Raw genomic sequence first — 19,254 nt, 5'->3', positions numbered from 1 at the left:
CAGTTTTGTTGAAAGCCCATTTTGCCAGTGGTGAAGAATACCTTTTTCTCATTATATAGAAACTTTTTGGCATAAAGGTTTTTTTTTTTAAATTGAGTCAAGAACCCAAAAGGTTTGAGTCAAGATCTCAAAATTGTCTCATTTAAAGGGGTCATATAATGGTACATGCACTTTTTCAAGTTGGTTGTACTGAAATGTGTGTTGGCAGTGCCTGTACACAACCATCATATAATGATAAAAATCCATCCAGTGTTTTTGTTTTAATCTCCTTATATGTTTTCCCCTGCCTCAAATCGAGCCGTTCGACCGTGTGACGTCACACGGTCGGACGCCCCTCCCGCGATTGTTGATTGACAGCCGGGTTTCAACACAGAACCGCCCTCGCTCGTGAGCCAGCTGTCAATCATAGTCTGCGCGGATCGGCGCGGTCATTGTTGATATGCTGGAGCACTGTCTATGAGCAGAATGGCGTCTAAGCGATTGGTGTTCTGTTCTTGGGTGTAATAACGAACACAGCAGTCATTTTAATATTCCCAAATCCGAACCGCTGAAGACGCAGTGGCTGAGTTTGTTTTCGAAGGGAATATTCCCCACGAGCAACGTCAATGCTTTCATGTTTGCGCGAATCATTTCACACACCAGACTGCTTTATAAACGAGGAGGGTCAGTATAAAGCTGGATTTGCTAAGAAGCTTCCTGAATAAAGGATCGGTACCAGCTATTCGTGTTCCTGCTGAACCTCTAGAACAACTGAAGTGAGTGTAAGGTTTTATTATCCTTTATATTAATATTTATATCTTTGCAAATCGCTTGCACGCTTCACGATGAATGAGTCTAAGGTTTACACTCAGGGTACATTACGGCATGTTTTCTATGTACGACGTTCTCAATATAATTCATAATCCCACGTTTATAATGAACAACGCGTTATGGTTATTGTGTTACAAACGTGTACGCACAGAACAAAGGGGCGGGGTGAGCGAAGCTCATGATCATTTAAAGTCATATGCATTGAAACGGCGTGCTGAAAACAGAGCTGTTTTTGACCAGGTAAAATAACTGTTTTCTTACAATGAGAATTTTTAATTAAAGTATATTACAAACTTTTAATTTAGACCCTAAAGAATCATATTAGCTTGTACAAAAATGGCATTATATGACCCCTTTAAACAACTTTATTACGCTCCCACACAAATTCTATTTACGTGCACTTTTTTGGACAGTGATTGGACAGATTCTGTCCATCAAATGAACCTCTCCCTCAAACATGGGAAAGCTTAGAGGTTATGATGTTGCTCAGCTGTCATTTACTGTCAGTTTGATGGATATGTGACATTGTTAGGGCGGAATACAGGTCGTTGACTCAGTCATAATGTATAAGTGTGGCGGCCCTTGTGTCTCTTTGTCATTGCTGATTTTGGGGTAAACAGAGTCTAAAGCAGATGAGACAATTGAATCAGATGCATTTATTAGGATTGTGTGCTGTATTTGGCATGGACAGCTCTGTTGACATTATAATTTATTATCAGTTACAGATGCTTTAAGTTAACTTAAGTGTTTTGAAATAGATTACACCAAAGTGGATCTGAATCTTGTTTATGTTTGTTTATACAAATTGATATGTACGGCAATATTCATTTCAATGTTTATTTAGATACTTACAGTATATACAATGTAGATGTTATGATGATAGCAGAAGAACCCAAGCGCAGACGGTAGACAATTAGACAATGTTTATTATAACAGAAAAACAGGGGAAAACAAAACCCACGAGGGGGCAAAATAGAGACAATACGAACGAGGGAATACTAAACTAGAAAACACTTGACAAAACTAGACTAACAGACAGCAAATACTAGATCAAGAACAATACAAGACTTTCTACTTAGACAAGGTACTAACGGGTAGAATCTCACAATGTACAACAATGAACCGGCACAGGACAAGCAAACACAAGGGGATAAAATAGGGGAACACTAATGACAAAGACAGGTGAAACTGACTAGACAATAATGACAAGACGAGGTAACAAGGGGGCGGAGTAACATAACGAGACAACACAAGCACATGGCCCAAAACACAAGACGTGCTTGCACACAAAACATGATTCTGTCATGATCCTGCCTCAAGACTAGAGAAAATCAAGGACACAAGGGCAGAATCATGACAGTAGATATCAAAATGACTCTGTTAATCATTAATAGTGGCCAAGTGCAATGTTTCTGAAATTAATCATCGGCATAAATATTTATTTCAGAAACCTTGCTCTTGTCCACTATTAAAGGGTTAGTTCACCCAAAAATGAAAATTCTGTCAGTATTTACTCACCCTCATGTTGTTCCAACCCCGTAAGACCTTCGTTCATCTTCGGAACACGAATTAAGATATTTTTGATGAAATCTGACAGCTGGATCACTCCTCCATACTAGTCCATAGGCTTCTTCAGGGATTGAACTTGCCGGCCTCGAAAAGTTATTAAAGACATCGTTAAAATAGTCCAAGTGACTACAGTGGCTCAATCTTAAGTTTATCAAGCGACGAGAATACTTTTTGTGCGCAAAAACAAACAAAAATAACGACTTTATTTCAACTATTCATGTCCTTCTCTTTGGGCCTCTAGTCAGTTAACGTAGTGTGATTCCGTAGAGCTACGTCACACGTAGGCTCACTATTGGCCGACGCTGGTCATGTGCGTGATGCGTGTAACGTACAACAACAGAAGCTTACGCTATTACACTAGTGAACTGACTCGAGGCCCAAGGAGATGGACATGAATAGTTGAAAATAAGTCGTTATTTTTGTTTGTTTTTGCGCACAAAAAGTATTCTCGTCGCTTGATAAACTTAAGATTGAGCCACTGTAGTCACTTGGACTATTTTAACAATGTCTTTAATAACTTTTCGAGGCCGGCAAGTTCAATCCCTGAAGAAGCCTATGGAGGTCCAGCTCTCAGATTTCATCAAAAATATCTTAATTCGTGTTCCGAAGATGAACGAAGGTCTTACGGGGTTGGAACAACATGAGGGTGAGTAATTACTGACAGAATTTTCATTTTTGGGTGAACTAACCCTTTAAAGCTTTGATGAGCAATTATTAAATGTTCAACAGCATCTGCATTACTCATTTGCTCTCTAACAGAAACCAGGCCATTGCTTCATTTACCAGTATCTTCAAGCAAGGGGGTGTGGGTAATATTAGATACTTTTATTGTTTATTATGTTTATGCTCTTATTCTTGATTTTTTTTTTTCATTGAGCATTAACCTTTGTGTGATTTTTATTCCATCTCAACAGTTCTATATTTTTTGCAAGTGGATAATAGTGATCTCTTCATTTTTGTTGGATTTATATTTTTTATTTGTTAATAAGGTAATTATGGACACAGTAATGAATTTAGTTGGCATAAAATGAATATTCACTGTTTTTCTAAATGCCTGGTATAGAACTTATTAGGAGCAGCCCCATGACAGGTATAAAAGCGAGGCTGTGTTTTATGTGGCATCCGCTGTAAAAAGCTGTATAAAGTAGCGTCCTTTGCTATGTTTCATTCAAAATGCATTCAAAAGTGATTTTGCTCTTTGGCTGGCGCTGAGGCAGAGATGCTCAGTGCTTTTCATACATCACAACTATTCAGTGTTTTCAACCACATGTTTATTTTAGGTTTCAGACATTTAAATAGACCTTTAAATGAAGTAGGCCTAGCCTACAATATAAAAAATACATTACAAACATAGTTTGTTAAACTGATTTACAATCATATGTTTTTGTATATATTTGCAAAAATCAGATGACAGTAAACCTTTTTGATTTTCAGTTTTGTGCAATAACAATAACAGTTGCAAATGTTTCAATATATTTTCGTTAATATATTGGATGATGTATCATTGTCTTGTACAAGCTAAATGCATCTCTATTATGTTATAATTTAGCTGTAAATGTACTGCTGTATTAAGGGGAACATTTCCCATCTTTCCTGTCTTTTGGGCACTTTAACCATAAATACCATGGCTTTGGGATGATTTGCGATGTTCTAATCTTTGCAAAGTTAATCAGGGTTGACCCTAGATTGTTGATGTTTTTTAATGTCTCTACAGGTCTGGATGACTGCTTGCAGCAGTATATAAAGAACTTTGAACGGGAGAAGGTAGGAGGTGACCAGCTGCTGAGGATCACCCATCAGGAGCTAGAGGATCTAGGGGTGTCCCGCATCGGACACCAAGAGCTGATCCTGGAAGCTGTGGACCTGCTGTGCGCTCTGGTGAGAGCCTTCCTTTATACGCTTGATCCTACATCTGCTGTTCAACACCCTGTCAGCTGGTGGACATCGAGTCCCCTACTGCACAATGTTGACAAAGATATAGAGATATCACTTATAGAGAAAAACAATATCGCATTCTGAAAAGACTAAAAGCACTTGTTTGCATTTTTGACTGCCAATGAATGACAGCAGACTTACTCTATTTACTTATTACATTTACCTCGTCTCATTTCACATAATTTATCAGAAAAAAAAAGAAACACAATCTAATAACTTAAAAATAGTAATATTACAAAATGTAAAAAAAAAAAATAATATAATTTTTTTTTACCAATGGCTCTATTTTCTTATTTGTTGGCAGAAACCGGTGGAGTCATCTACTGCACAATAGCTATGTTTCCATCCACACGTTTTTATCCGAATTGTGATATCGAATGAAAAATGCCTTATCGAAACAGTAAAATTCGATTGAATTTCATGAATATCGACTCAAATGAAATACGTTCGGTCTCATCGGATTTTATCTTGATCGATATACGGCTTATGTGATAAACGCTGATGGAAATGTTTTTTTGCCGAATAAATAATGAATTGCGATTTAAGTTGTAGGTTATTTTATGGTTGCAACCCGCCACAAAACATAGAAGAAGAAGTTTTAGTTCATTTCCTCCCAGTATTTCCGCTCTGTTTGCGCACGCATGGCGGGTGTCAACAAAGACAGATGTAAGTGGACAAACGAGGTGACGAGATACTTTTTGAATTTAATTTACCAGAAAAATATAACGGCTATTTTAGATAGCAAAAATGCCATAATTTATCAGGAACTCGCGAAGGAAATGGCCAACAAAGGTTACGACAAGCCGTGGAACGTCCTCCAAATGTTTCGCCTACCACTCTGTAGGTTACTCTGTGCATGTAGCAGCTAGCCAGTTTGTAGAGCGCAATGGCTTTATACGCTTCTCGGTTGGAATCGGAGGGCGAGAGCTTGCGACATCTGGGGAAAGGGACGGGCCAATAAAATTACACAACAGGTCAAATGTTGTCTTGATCATCCGAAAATGCTTCAACCAAAGGGTTTCTGTGAAGTGTCTCTGAACCACGATCTCCCAGAACTGTTTGGAGCGCTGTCTTTTCCACACCACAGGCCGCCTCCGTTGTCGTCAGGCATTTACGTGCATCTGCATCATCATAGCAATGTGTTGATAGCATAGACAGTAAAAGAAATGGACACAGCGACCCCGTTGATTTCAACGGAGAGAGTTGAAGCCAAGGGTGTAATCCATCAGCCGGAAGTTGAAGCCTCGCGGGAGCCGCCATTGTAGCAGACCATCACCTGCTGTTAGCATCCCATTGACTCCCATTCATTTTGGCATCACTTTGACAGCGAATAACTTTACATCTGAGGCGTCCAAAGACTTCATTTGTCCATTATTAATTTCTAAAGAAACACGACAATGTATAAAATGTTCCATTACTTTGTATCTTACGTTATAGCCCCATAGAAGCCGTTTTTTAAAAAATAGGCTAAAGATTGTGTCATAACCACGGGACTTTCTGTCGCACAATAGAGACATTACCGTATAGACAGGAGGAGAAGCTCGCAGGCAATCTTTAACTGTCTATGAGGCAATGGGACAAAATATTTCAACAACGTTTTTGAGGAATTAGGTGATTCAGATTTATCTTGGCACAGCTACTATAAGATTTTCAACTGCCAGACTGTCGTCACGCTCAGTTTGAGCCTGCGCAGTCGCTCAGACATCAGACAGGAAGTGCAATAATCGGGCTTCAAGTCTTCTCCGTTGAAATCAATGGGGTCGCTCTGTCCATTTCTTTTACTGTCTATGGTTGAAGCCCAACATGGGCACTCACTTCCTGATAGCCAAGCGCACTGCGCAGGCTCAAACTGAGCTTGACGACGTAGTTGTCACGTGAGCAACCGTTCTGACCTTCTAGTAGCTGTGCCGGGACAAATCTGAATTGAAATCTGAAACAAATCTGTTGTTGAAATATTTTGTCCCATTGCTTTTATGAACTCTCTATCTATGGGCTTCTCCCTTGACTTTATGCCTCCATGTCCACCCGATTGCCTCATAGACAGTAAACGATTGCCTGCGAGCTTCTACTTCAGTCTATATGGTAATTTCTCTACTGTGCGACATAGCGTCCCGTGGTTATGACGCAATCGTTAGCCTATTTTTACAAGAATGGCTTCTACGGGGCCGTAACGTAAGATACAAAGTAATGGAGCCTTTTATACATTGTCGTGTTTCTTTAGAAATAAATAATGGACAAATTGAGTCTTTGGACGCCTCAGATGTAAAGTTATTCGCTGTCAAAGTGACGCCAAAATGAATGGGAGTCAATGGGATGCATCATGCTAACAGCAGGTGATAGCCAGCTACAATGGCGGCCCCCGGAGGCAGCTTCAACTTCCGGCTGATGGATTACCCCCTTGGTTGATAGCGTCGTTGTTTTCTTATTATAGCTTGATATGTCGCTATAAGCTGGCACATAAGCACTATAACAACTTGTGCAATATTGATCATTTGTTGGTAGATGGCTCGATCCATTTTGTCTAGAAAAACTTTGTTTACAAATGTTTGCTTGAATGTTGTGCGATTCAGTGCGAAAATGAATGGAAACACCTTAAAATGTCTCAAATCAATTCGATATACCAATTTGATCGTAAAACAGCATGTGACGTCGTTACGCGCACTGGTTTTTATTCGCCGTTGGATGGAAACACACTTTCACCAGCTTTATTCGCATGAGTTTTTTTTACTGAACTTCAGATAATTCGATTAACAAGTGGATGGAAACAGCTAGTGTTTACAAAGAAATAGAGATATCACTTTGAGAAAAAAAACCCCAATAAAACATTCTGAAAAGACTACACAAATGTTTGTTTGCATGTACTTGTCACGGGTGAGCTGGTTAAGATCAAGCGCACGACGAAGGAGATACAATAGGATACTTTAATTCAAAACTTAGACCAGAAAACAAACAACCACAAATCACTGATAACAATATATAATGCAAGACAACGAACAGAGAGAAACAGAGAGCAGATCAGGGAAACGAGACACTGTGGAAAATGAACTGAATGACACTAACCATAGTAACTAACAAGACACAGCTGAACCAAATTAACTAATGAAGAAGGAGTGGCTAGAAACTGAACAATGAACACAGAGGAAATCCAAACACAAACAGAAACTTGACAGTACTAACAATGAATGACAATGTTAAAATTTTTAAAAGGCTCTATTTACTTATTAACTCTTGCCCCGCCGTTTATTTATGTAATTTATGACACAACACATCCCCGTCATTGACAGAATTTTCTGGTAATCCATGATTTTTTTATATTACTATTTTTAATTTAACAATAATATAAAGAAATATAAAATAATAATAATAGTATTGAAGCCTCTTTTTTACAATCCACTCAAATTAATATTCAATTTCACTTTGAATAACGCCACTTACGAGATGAAACAAGTTTCAAATGCCATTTCATGCTTTCTTATAAGTTACAAGATTTAAGAGTTGCAGCTTCAATTTTATAAGATGATAATATTGTTCTCCTTAAAATGTCACTCAATCAGTATTTAAATTAGGCTTTTTGCTAGGTGGGTTTGTTCCTTATTCTGTATCTGCTCCGTGTGCATGTGTGTCTCTTGACTATTTTTTATTGCTGTGAGATGTTCGACTGCTTGAAAATGATTTTCAAAACGGTACCAAGAGTACAGACAGTGTGGGAGATGGGAAAGGATTTAGGCTGAAATTTGCTCTGCACCGCTTGAGCCTTTTACATTATCTAGCATTTAATAACTAGCTTTCCATCTAATTCTCTCTCTCTCTCCTCCACTTCCTCTCTCTCGAATCTCTCAGTTGAGGTATTAAAACAATGACTTACCAGCCCACGCTTTCAGAATGTCAGCAACATGACGGGAGGGAAAAGACGACAGGATGATGTTTATCGCGTCCGTGTGAGCCGTCTCACTATCCTGAGTCTCTCCTCAGCCTTTATCCTCCTTGTCCTTTTTATGTTTTACTCTTTTTCCATCTTCGCTTCAACCTGTCTTGTCTTTCTATCAGACATGTTTCTTGTTGCCTTTTCCTGATCTGTGAGATTTCTAACACAAGGTGAACTATAATGAGTGTGAGGTTTTGTGAGTGACTGTGAACCACTGGCCTGTGCTGCTGACATTTAGGAGAGCGTTAATCATAAATAGATGACTTTGCTGTGCTCTCTATCTGTTCTGAATGCTGATCCCAAATCAGAGCTGATGACATTCACGTTACACAGCCTGTGTGTGTGTGAATGTCAGTCTGTAGACATGTGCGTATGAAATTAGCTATATTTCAACTGAATCATTCACCGAAACTGCACACAAAATTAGATATTTTGCAGAATGTCCCTGCTGCTCTTTTCCATACAATGAGCATGAGGGATAGTTCACTCAAAAATGTTGTTCCAAACCTGTGACTTTTTTTTTTTGCACAAAAGAAGATATTTTGAAGAATGTTGATAACCCAACCATTTTGATTTCCATTGTATAGACCAAAAACACTGAGACATTTCTCAAAATATCTTTTTTTATATTCCACGGAAGGAAACAGGTTTGTAACAAGATGAGGGTGAGTAAATGATGGTAGTAGCATTTTAATTTTAGAGTGAACTATCCCTGACATTTTTAGCTCTCAAATCTCATTTGCAGCTTATAATTTCACATTTATTCTTGTAAGAGTATCACAATTAAACTACGTCTGCTGGTTGAAATTAAGCTGAAATAATAAAATATAAATATTAGATATAAAACACACAAAACTTAATCAAACTCAAATTAAAATGAAAGCTGAAAATATAAAAGTAAATTCAAAACATAAGTGCCATAATGATGTGCCTTGTTTCCCCACTGTAAGGTGTCTTCGAAACCGTCTTAGATACAAACTTGCACACAAATATTGATGGAAGCCAGAGAACTGTTGAGTCTTTATTGTTTGACAGCATATTGACCTCAGAGACACAGAGCAGCCCACTCTCTCCTTTCCTGTCTCTCTAAACTCTAAAAAGCTGTCATTATCTCTCGTATTTGTTTATCTCACTCTTCCCCTTCCAATTGCTCTATCTTTCTGTCATTGTGGTGTGTTATCTTCTGCATTCATGCCCCCACCACCACCACCACCATACACACATCTTCTGTGCATGTATCCCACCACTGATTAATGTATCTTTTGTGAGTCTGTGTGTATGTTGTACAAACGTGTTTTAGTGTTGCAGGTGTGTTTATTACCTGTTCTTGTACTTTGTGAGTGCGTGTGTGGGATTTGTTCTTCGGACGAGATGGAGCACATTACTCTGATCGATCTCCTGCTGATGTGAGAGGAGATAGGCCCTACTGAAATTGATGCGCACAAACACACACACACACACACACACACACACACTTACTTTTCTATCATGGTGGGCACTTTCCATTGACTTCTGTTGTTTTATGCTGAATTCATAATATTTTCTATTTTCAGCCTCTAAACCCAGCCATCACAGATACCATTTTGCATTTGTCATTTGTATATTTCTATTAAGACATTATTTGGAGTTATTTTTTAAGCCATAAACATGTTTTGTGACCAACTCTTGAGGAAAGTCATGCTAATACTGCTAATATTACTAATAACAATAACAATGCTTCTACTACTACTACTACTTAGCCTGACTTCGTCATACTCATATTCTAGTCAGAATGTGAGTCTGATACTGCTCCATAGGGCTTTGATTATGAGGCGTGTCTTAACCGAACCAGGAAAAAAAACCTCTGCACTCAATTGGATAGACCTACAACCAATGAGAGCAACGCAGTAAGTCAACTACTTTGCATAGAACAGTTGTCAACTACAGAACTCAAATGCACGCACGCTGGAAGAAGTAAAATAACGAGAGTTGCTTCTTTTACTTGGTCCTCTATGAGTGCGACCAAAGGAGAAACCACAACGACCACAGGGTTTTCATTGCGTCCCATCTTCTTAGTGACCATCGGAGCCAGCTGATAAATTAAACTTTTGCCGAATCCCGTAGGAAGGACGGCAAACACATCTTTCCGATCGACAAATGCCTTGATTGCAGTTCTCTGTTCGTCTATTAAAATGAATGCGCTGTCGATTTCTTTTACAACAGACGCAATAGCTGAATCTATACATCTCAGTTCTCCAGCGGCAGTCATCTCTGAGGGAAACCAGTAAAGCGCTCTTTGATAACGTGATGATTACGTCCCTGCAGATCATCTGTCCATCATCGTATAAAGCCCGCCCTGGCAATTTGATTGGCCCGAACATTTTTTGGCTGATCATAATTACTCCTCAATGGAGCGAGTCCAGACCGAACTTCCCGACCAAAAAATGTTGTGGGCGGGGTTCGGGCTGGCATCTAGGCTAACTACAACTAATAATACATAAACAGTATATACTGTGTGTGTATATATACACTCACCGGCCACTTTATTAGGTACCCCATGCTAGTAACGGGTTGGACCCCCTTTTGCCTTCAGAACTGCCTCAATTCTTCGTGGCATAGATTCAACAAGGTGCTGGAAGCATTCCTCAGGGAGTTTGGTCCATATTGACATGATGGCATCACACAGTTGCCGCAGATTTGTCGGCTGCACATCCATGATGCGAATCTCCCGTTCCACCACATCCCAAAGATGCTCTATTGGGTTGAGATCTGGTGACTGTGGAGGCCATTTTAGTACAGTGAACTCATTGTCATGTTCAAGAAACCAATTTGAAATGATTAGAGCTTTGTGACATGGTGGAAGTAGCCATCAGAGGATGGGTACATGGTGGCCATAAAGGGATGGACATGGTCAGAAACAATGCTCAGGTAGGCCGTGGCATTTAAACGATGCCCAATTGGCACTAAGGGGCCTAAAGTGTGCCAGGAAAACATCCCCCACACCATTACACCACCACCACCAGCCTGCACAGTGGTAACAAGGCATGATGGTTCCATGTTCTCATTCTGTTTACGCCAAATTCTGACTCTAACATCTGAATGTCTCAACAGAAATCGAGACTCATCAGACCAGGCAAAATTTTTCCAGTCTTCAACTGTTCAATTTTGGTGAGCTCTTGCAAATTGTAGCCTCTTTTTCCTATTTGTAGTGGAGATGAGTGGTACCCGGTGGAGTCTTCTGCTGTTGTAGCCCATCCGCCTCAAGGTTGTGCGTGTTGTGGCTTCACAAATGCTTTGCTGCATACCTCGGTTGTAACGAGTGGTTATTTCAGTCACTGTTGCCCTTCTATCAGCTCGAACCAGTCTGGCCATTCTCCTCTGACCTCTGGCATCAACAAGGCATTTCCGCCCACAGAACTGCCGCTCACTGGATGTTTTTTCTTTTTCTCTGTAAACCCTAGAGATGGTTGTGCGTGAAAATCCCAGTAGATTAGCAGTTTCTGAAATACTCAGACCAGCCCTTCTGGCACCAACAATCATGCCACGTTCAAAGTCACTCAAATCAACTTTCTTCCCCATACTGATGCTCGGTTTGAACTGCAGGAGATTGTCTTGACCATGTCTACATGCCTAAATGCACTGAGTTGCCGCCATGTGATTGGCTGCTTAGAAATTAAGTGTTAACGAGGAGTTGGACAGGTGTACCTAATAAAGTGGCCGGTGAGTGTATATATGTATATATATATATATAGCTTTTTAATTATCAGTTACATCATCCTCTAATAGTGTAGGAATATGTATACTTTTTATTATTTTATTAAACGCTCAGTCTCTTGTTTGTTACGTGTGCACAAGCATGAGCAGTAAGTTGCTGGCTGAAGTTCACTTAACGGGCACCAGTGTCGCTAATAAAAAGGGTTTCTGAATTCTCATATAGACCCTATAAAGCCACAGTATGTAAGTTTCATGGCTAGAGGTCATTATTCAAAACAATAACAAAGGCATAGCTTGATGACGCCGTGAATGAGTGTGGAATCATGGGAGTTGTCGTCTTCATCTCCACAGCGGATGGAAAGCAATCCAACAGGACTTGTGAAAACATGTCCATGGATTAGCTAATGTATTAAAGTTTCATTAACGTTACTGTGGTATGAAGCAGGGTGCTGCTCCTTTAGTTCCCTTTCGAAAGGGAACTCACACTGCGTCAAATGACGCTTTGGGGGACGCCTCAGGCGTGACAGGTGTCTGAAATCACAATCAAATCAGGTCAATCACATTGACCGGCGACAGCCCGTGAATCATTAATGTGAATGATTAACATGCGACCTGGAAGTATAAAAGGGCGCCTTGCAAACATGACAATATATTTTTCGTCTTCAGGGACTGTTTGTCTGTAACCGCTTTGAAAATCAGGTAATTATGAAATGCTTTCAGAAGTGTGCAGACCCGTGCTCAAGATATCTGAAACCGGGTGACACGCACGAACTGTGCATTTTTCTGTCTGGGAAGGAAGAGCGTGCACAGGCATTTCTCGAGGGAACTGCCTGTACAAATTGTGAGCATTTTTCTTTGTGAACGCTCCGCTCTCGCCTGTCCCTCTTTTCGAGAGAAGAGGGTTCAGCGTCTGGATGTCAGGTTCCCAGATGAAGCCCGCCGATCGCCTTGAGAGGGGTGTAATCCTCTCAGACGATGCGGCGGCTGACGAGGGTAAGCTGCAAATGGATGATGAAGTAAAAAAAAAAAAAAAAAAAAAAAAAAAAAGGAAAACTTAGACAAACAGGAGATGGCTGATGAGGGTTGTTATGATAGGAAATATCCTGTACCTTATCAGCCACCCTGCCCCGTGTATGCTGAGCTGGTTGGTGTAATGGAACGCGCCGCGGGCAGGCTGCAGCTGCCGTGGCTGCTCGTTGGGGGAGAAATCGCTCGCGATGAGAGCGTTTTTTCCCCGGTCATAGAACCACCAGCTCAGGTGAGCCTTTCATTTCTTCCCGATCTCATACTAGGATCGAGAGGACATGGAAGAACCCATACTCTGCCTGTATCCACTAACATCAGCGGGCTAGTCTCGCTGATGTTGAGGGGATAGGAGAGCGTGGGTATGCATCGATGGGACAATCGACACTGAGAGCCCCAACCCTGCCAGTTGAATGGCAGAGCATACATGTCAGTGGGTCAGGCCGGTGCTACACTGCACATCATGGTGGTGTTGCAGATATACCAGGCCGATCTGCTGGGGGATCTCGAACCAGGGGGTGGGGCCTCTGAGGCGGTTACTGAGCTGTGCCGCAAATTAAAAAAGTAGCTCTCCGGGCCACCAAACAGACTGCTGCTGCGATTTGCCGGTCGATGGCGACGATAGTGGCCACGGAGAGACATTTGTGGTTGAACCTGGCCGACATCGGGGAGAAAGAGAAAGGCTTTCTCCTCGATTCGCTGGTTTCACCCTCTGAGGTTTTCGGCACCTCCGTGGAGGCGGTGGTTGGAAAGTTCAGAGAGGCGAAGGCACGCTCAGCTGTATCCATGACATACATACCGCTGAGATCCGTGTCCACGCTCAGACAGATGGGAGGGCCTGACCTATCATGGTCTGCCTTGGAACTATGGGCTCATAGTTACCAGTTGCTATCAGGTAGAAGGCTTCTCAGGCCTCCCTGAAGGTGAATTCACACTTGAGATGGTACTAGGCCTCACCTGGCCTCCCTGAAGGTAAGTTCCCCACATATTGTGGTGGTCAGGTAGTAGGCCCCTCCAGGCCTCCCTGAAGGCGAATTCCCACTTACGCTGGCTATCAGATAGGAGACCTCACCAGGCCTTCCTGGAGGCAAGCCCAAGGACAGGCAACTGGACAGCTAGCCTGACTTACTATCAGGTAGTTGGGCTCACCGGGCCTCCCTGAAGGTGAGTTCCCACATGCTGTGACTCTCAGGTAGTAGGCCTCACCAGGCCTCCCTGAATGTGAGCTCCCAGATATTGTGGCTGTTAGGTAGTAGGCCTCACCAGGCCTCCCTGAAGGTGATTTCCCTCATGCTGTGATTATCAGGTACTAGGCCTCACCAGGCCTCCCTGAAGGCGAGCTCCCACGTACTGTGGTTATCAGGTAGTAGGCCCCTCCAGGCCTCCCTGAAGATGAGCTCCCACGGACTGTGGTTATCAGGTAGTAGGCCTCACCAGGCCTCGCTGAAGGTGAGTTCCCCACATACTGTGGTTATCAGGTAGTAGGCCCCTCCAGGCCTCCCTGAATGGGAACTGTCAGGTAGTAGGCCTCACCAGGCCTTCCTGAGGGTGAGTTCCCCACATACTATGGTTATCAGGTAGTAGGCCTCTCCAGGCCTCCCTGTGAGTGGTTTCCTAGCGGTGCTGGGTTCAGGAAGCTAGTGGCCTCTTGCTATCATTTCAGTTGGCCTTATCAGGCAGCTGCTGAAGGCGAGCTTGCGCCCTGGCTCGACTAAAGTGTTCATTCTCTGCTACTGGTTCCCTCCCGGAACCTCTTTCCTGCCTACAGCTTGGTTTGCCTACCAGGCAGACCATGTGCTCCCCTCGAGGGTCACTATGAGCCTCGAGGGACTCCTGATTCTGGTCAGACGGTCGTAGGCCTCTCGTGAGGCCTCCCAGTTAGATCAGCCCTTAGGCCTTCACAGGCCTCCTCAGTGTTTTGAAACAAACAGTGGGTAGATCCATGGATCGAGTAGAGAAACTCCCCTCGCTGGCAAGGGTTGGAAAGCACTTGCTGAGTCATACTCTCCGGGATATCCCGTCTCTGAGATCCGGGCCGAGTGGTTCACTGCCAGCTTCGCAGTCCCTCGGGTTGGATGCCTTACCTAAAGGCAAGTGTCCAGAGGCTCTGTCTTTGGACAGACAGGAAGTGGCCAGACTAAGTGTCTATGTAACTAACGCCAGGTCAGGTCGTCCTGGTGGCATTTCGGGGTGAGTACGTTCCCCTGAATAGTGATTGGCTGGGGTTCCTTCGGGTTCCCTAGCCACATTCCCTAGAAGGGACCCCTTCTAATTGAAGTTGTGGTCCTAGGCCTTTGAGCAGGCCCAGGTAGGCCTTTCATTTAACCATGTTTATGGAGGTTTTTCCTGTGAGGCTTATAGCTTGGGCTATGACCGTAGGGAATGCTGTCATTGACAGCCCAGTGTGAACTGAGGGTGAGTGGTTCTAGCATTTCATTTGAATTTGCTGGTTGGGACAATTGTCACTGCCAATGGGCATGCACTCCCCTTAGCATGGAGCCGTGGGTATATCGTTCCCCAAAGCGTCATTCGACGCAGTGCGAGTTCCCTTTCGAAAGGGAACGTCTCAGGTTACGACTGTAACCTATGTTCCCTGAGAACAGGGAACGAGACACTGCGTCTCTTTGCCATGTCTCGGGGCCTGCCTACCAAACAGTCCCTTCAGACGAAAGGATATTGTCATGTTTGCAAGATGCCCTTTTATACTTCCAGGTCGCATGTTAATCATTCACATTAATGATTCACGGGCTGTCGCCGGTCAATGTGATTGACGTGATTTGATTGTAATTTCAGACACCTGTCACGCCTGAGGCGTCCCCCAAAGCGTCATTTGACGCAGTGTCTCGTTCCCTGTTCTCGGGGAACATAGGTTACAGTCGTAACCTGAGACGTTTTGTTGTTTATGTAAATTTTATGATTAAAGTTACTTTTAACGTCCACCTCCTTCTTCCCTTAACTTAAAGGAACACTCCGACTTTTTGGGACTTTAGCCTATTCACCTTATCCCCCAGAGTTAGATAAGTCCATACATACCTTTTTCATCTCCGTGCGTGCTATAAGTCTGTTTGACGCACCCACCGCTAGCCTAGCTTAGCACAAAGACTGGATGTAAATGGTTGCAGCTAGCATACTAATCCAAATAAGTGACAAAATAGCGCAAACATTTTCCTATTTACATGTTGGGATTTGTATAGTCACAGAGTGTACAAAAAACTACGTCACATGAGACACAGACATATTTTAACAGTATAAATACTGGGAACTATATTCTCTGAAGGCGAAGCACTGCTACTTGGGCGGAGTAATAACCGCAGCACCTGAGACGCGCCGTGGTGAGGAGCAGAGAGTTCGTTCAGAGTTTGGGTACGGTACGTCTCAGCCAGGAGCTGCGGTTATCACTCCGCCCAAGTAGCAGTGCTTCGCCTTCAGAGAATATAGTTCCCAGTATTTATACTGTTAAAATATGTCTGTGTCTCATGTGACGTAGTTTTTTGTACACTCTGTGACTATACAAATCACAACATGTAAATAGGAAAATGTTTGCGTTATTTTGTCACTTATTTGGATTAGTATGCTAGCTGCAACCATTTACATCCAGTCTTTGTGCTAAGCTAGGCTAGCGGTGGGTGCGTCAAACAGACTTATAGCACACACGGGGATGAAAAAGGTATGTATGAACTTATCTAACTCTGGGGGATAAGGTGAATAGGCTAAAGTCCCAAAAAGTCGGAGTGTTCCTTTAAACTTTGTTACAGTTATGTTTGAACACTTGAATTCACATCATTTTATTTCATCTAATAAAATAGCCACAAGTGCTGAATTACTAATATAGATCACTTTATTTGACAAATTAAAATTGTGGGGAAACGCAGCTCTGTTTTACTTGATCAAAACCCTCCTACTAAAAGTACATTTGAGTGTGTTGAAATTTATTTTATAACTATAACTATAATTATAACTCTGTGTGTTTGCTTAGTGGCTGGTATGAGACACTTGTTTCACATTGCAGTTAGCTAGATCGATAATAGAATATCATATTAATAAAAGCTGGATGACGTGTGTTGCTAAATGACATGCAATTAATTAAAAAATATATTGTATGTTGGAGAACAACAATTAATTTTCAGAATTTAAACAATGTTGGAAACTTTTGGAATAGTTGAACAAATCAACAAAATCTATAACATTGTTCTAGTGGTTTTTGGATATTTTAATACTAAAACTATTAGATATTGTGCCTTTACAGTAATATGTTGTTCTGCTTATTACCATGGAATAGGAGAAAGAATTGTAGCATCAAATTGGACACCAGTCACCTATTAATGCAAAAAATATTTCTGTGAGTGTAAGGTTCATGGATTAATTAGTTATTGGACTAATGTGTGTGTTCCTTCTCCTGAATGTGCATAATGCTGATTTTGATCAGCCTTCGCTCCTTGATCCCTACTCTTTATACAGGAACAAGGTACTTTGGTACCCTGCCAAAGGCACCTGGTGCAACCTCTCTCCAACACAAACACAGCAAATTCATTTGCAATTTAAAGTTTTTTACGTCCTACGCCAAAGATGCCTATATCTGTATGTAAAAACAAGTGTGCTTATTGGCTTTTTTTCTGACATGGTTTTGTCAGATATAGATATGCAGATTTGTCTGAGCTGATTGCTTTATCTTACAGAGGAGTGAGGCGTGTGTAAGCTCCTATCAGCTGGCAGCAGAGACTCTCAGTGCATTATTCATACTCTGAACTTTATGTTCTGTCTCCACCCACTCAACACACCTCTACATATGAAGCACTCACTCTTTCTCTCTCTTTCTCTCTTTCTCTCTTTCTCTCTTTCTCTCTCTCTCTCTCTCTCTCTCTCTCTCTCTCTCTCTCTCTCTCTCTCTCTCTCTCTCTCTCTCTCTCTCTCTCTCTCTCTCTCTCTCTCTCTCTCTCTCTCTCTCTCTCTCTCTCTCTCTCTCTGCCAGGTGCTGAATATTCATTTGGGATCTCTGAGTGATCTTTGAGGGTGTGAGTGAGAGAGAGAGAGAGAGATAGAATGTGTCTGCCAGTGAGTGATGTGCTTTGTGCCCGTCTCTATTACCAAATGTATGATCATTGTAGTACATCTTTAGTTTAACCTTGTTAATAACTGAAGTTATTTATTCCTTCTTAAACTAATTGATTGGCAATTTTATTTTATTGTTACAAATTTTATTTTATGTTTTCTATATGTATTGTATCTTTTAGTAAAATAAGTATTTAACTTTTTAAATGTATTATTTAATTAATGTTAAACTAATGTATTCTTATTTGGCAAGCCTTTGTCAAGTAACATTCAAAATTTTTTTATACACTTCATAAACTTTACTTTTCTAGTTTTACTGGCACAATTTTCACAATTGGAAATGTACAACTTCTGTCATGTCAAAAATGGACAATAAAATTGAAAACAGAGAAAGGAGAATCATGTATCTAAAAAGGGACACTGAAAAGAACAGTGGGAAAACAAAAAGTGATGTTCTGATTGAGTCATTCCTACAATTGTTGGAGTTTTGTCACTAAAGCATTTCATTTTCTTTATCTCTGTTTGACAGAACTATGGGCTGGAGACAGAAAACCTGAAAACCCTATCTCACAAGCTCAATGCCTCCGCCAAAAACCTGCAGAACTTCATCACGGGCCGCAGACGCAGCGGCCATTATGATGGTCGGACAACCCGCAAGCTGCCCAACGATTTCCTCACCTCTGTGGTGGACCTCATCGCTGCCGCTAAGAGCCTTCTGGCCTGGCTGGATAGGTTAGTCCTGCTAAGAGCCGCATACACACTGAATCAATACATTAATTAACACGTACTTAATATAAATATACACGTTTGATTTAATTGAATTCAAATTCCACATTGATGTGTCAAGTTGGAGTATAGCCAAATTCAGTGCCCTTTCCATTAGAGATGGGCTCCTCTGAGAAACACTAGAGTAAAGGATGTTTGACACACGGGCGTCAGTTTGGTTTGAAATGTGGTGGGGACAGAGACGCATTCGGAAGTGCATTTTCAAAAGTGCTGGGTACAAATTCTGCAGCCTGTTTAACCCGTAAATAAATGCATCGATCCGCCAATTTTTGTTTGAGTTTTTAAATGGTCTGGTGGTAGATCTTTTGCCAAGCGTGTCAGAGGTGACGGGTTCTAATCCGCCCTCGGTATAGTTTTTTTTTCTCTCAAAACTGAATAATGTTCATCAGTGGTTACAGTCTATATCAAGCAGCCAGGGACACGTTTGTGTGCATTTTATTTTGTAATTTCACCGGAATGAATAT

General features: G+C 41.6%; 1 protein-coding gene across 18 annotated transcripts in view; it reads left to right on the top strand.

The window, feature by feature from the left end:
• cnksr2a (connector enhancer of kinase suppressor of Ras 2a) overlaps nucleotides 1–19,254 on the top strand; it is a 105,199-nt gene that overhangs the window by 17,764 nt on the left and 68,181 nt on the right. For all 18 annotated transcript variants that reach the window (XM_056249077.1, XM_056249075.1, XM_056249064.1 and 15 more), the window contains exons 2-3: nucleotides 4,094–4,257; nucleotides 18,534–18,736. In XM_056249077.1, the coding sequence (XP_056105052.1) occupies nucleotides 4,094–4,257; nucleotides 18,534–18,736 (367 nt within the window). The remainder of the gene's footprint in view (nucleotides 1–4,093; nucleotides 4,258–18,533; nucleotides 18,737–19,254) is intronic.

This window comes from Rhinichthys klamathensis, unplaced genomic scaffold (assembly GCF_029890125.1).
Source record: "Rhinichthys klamathensis goyatoka isolate OS25496 unplaced genomic scaffold, OSU_Roscu_1.1 h1tg000059l_1, whole genome shotgun sequence".
Classification (NCBI taxonomy): Eukaryota; Metazoa; Chordata; class Actinopteri; order Cypriniformes; family Leuciscidae; genus Rhinichthys; species Rhinichthys klamathensis.
Note: the sequence above shows the minus strand (reverse complement) of the source record. Positions and strands in the feature narration are given on the sequence as shown.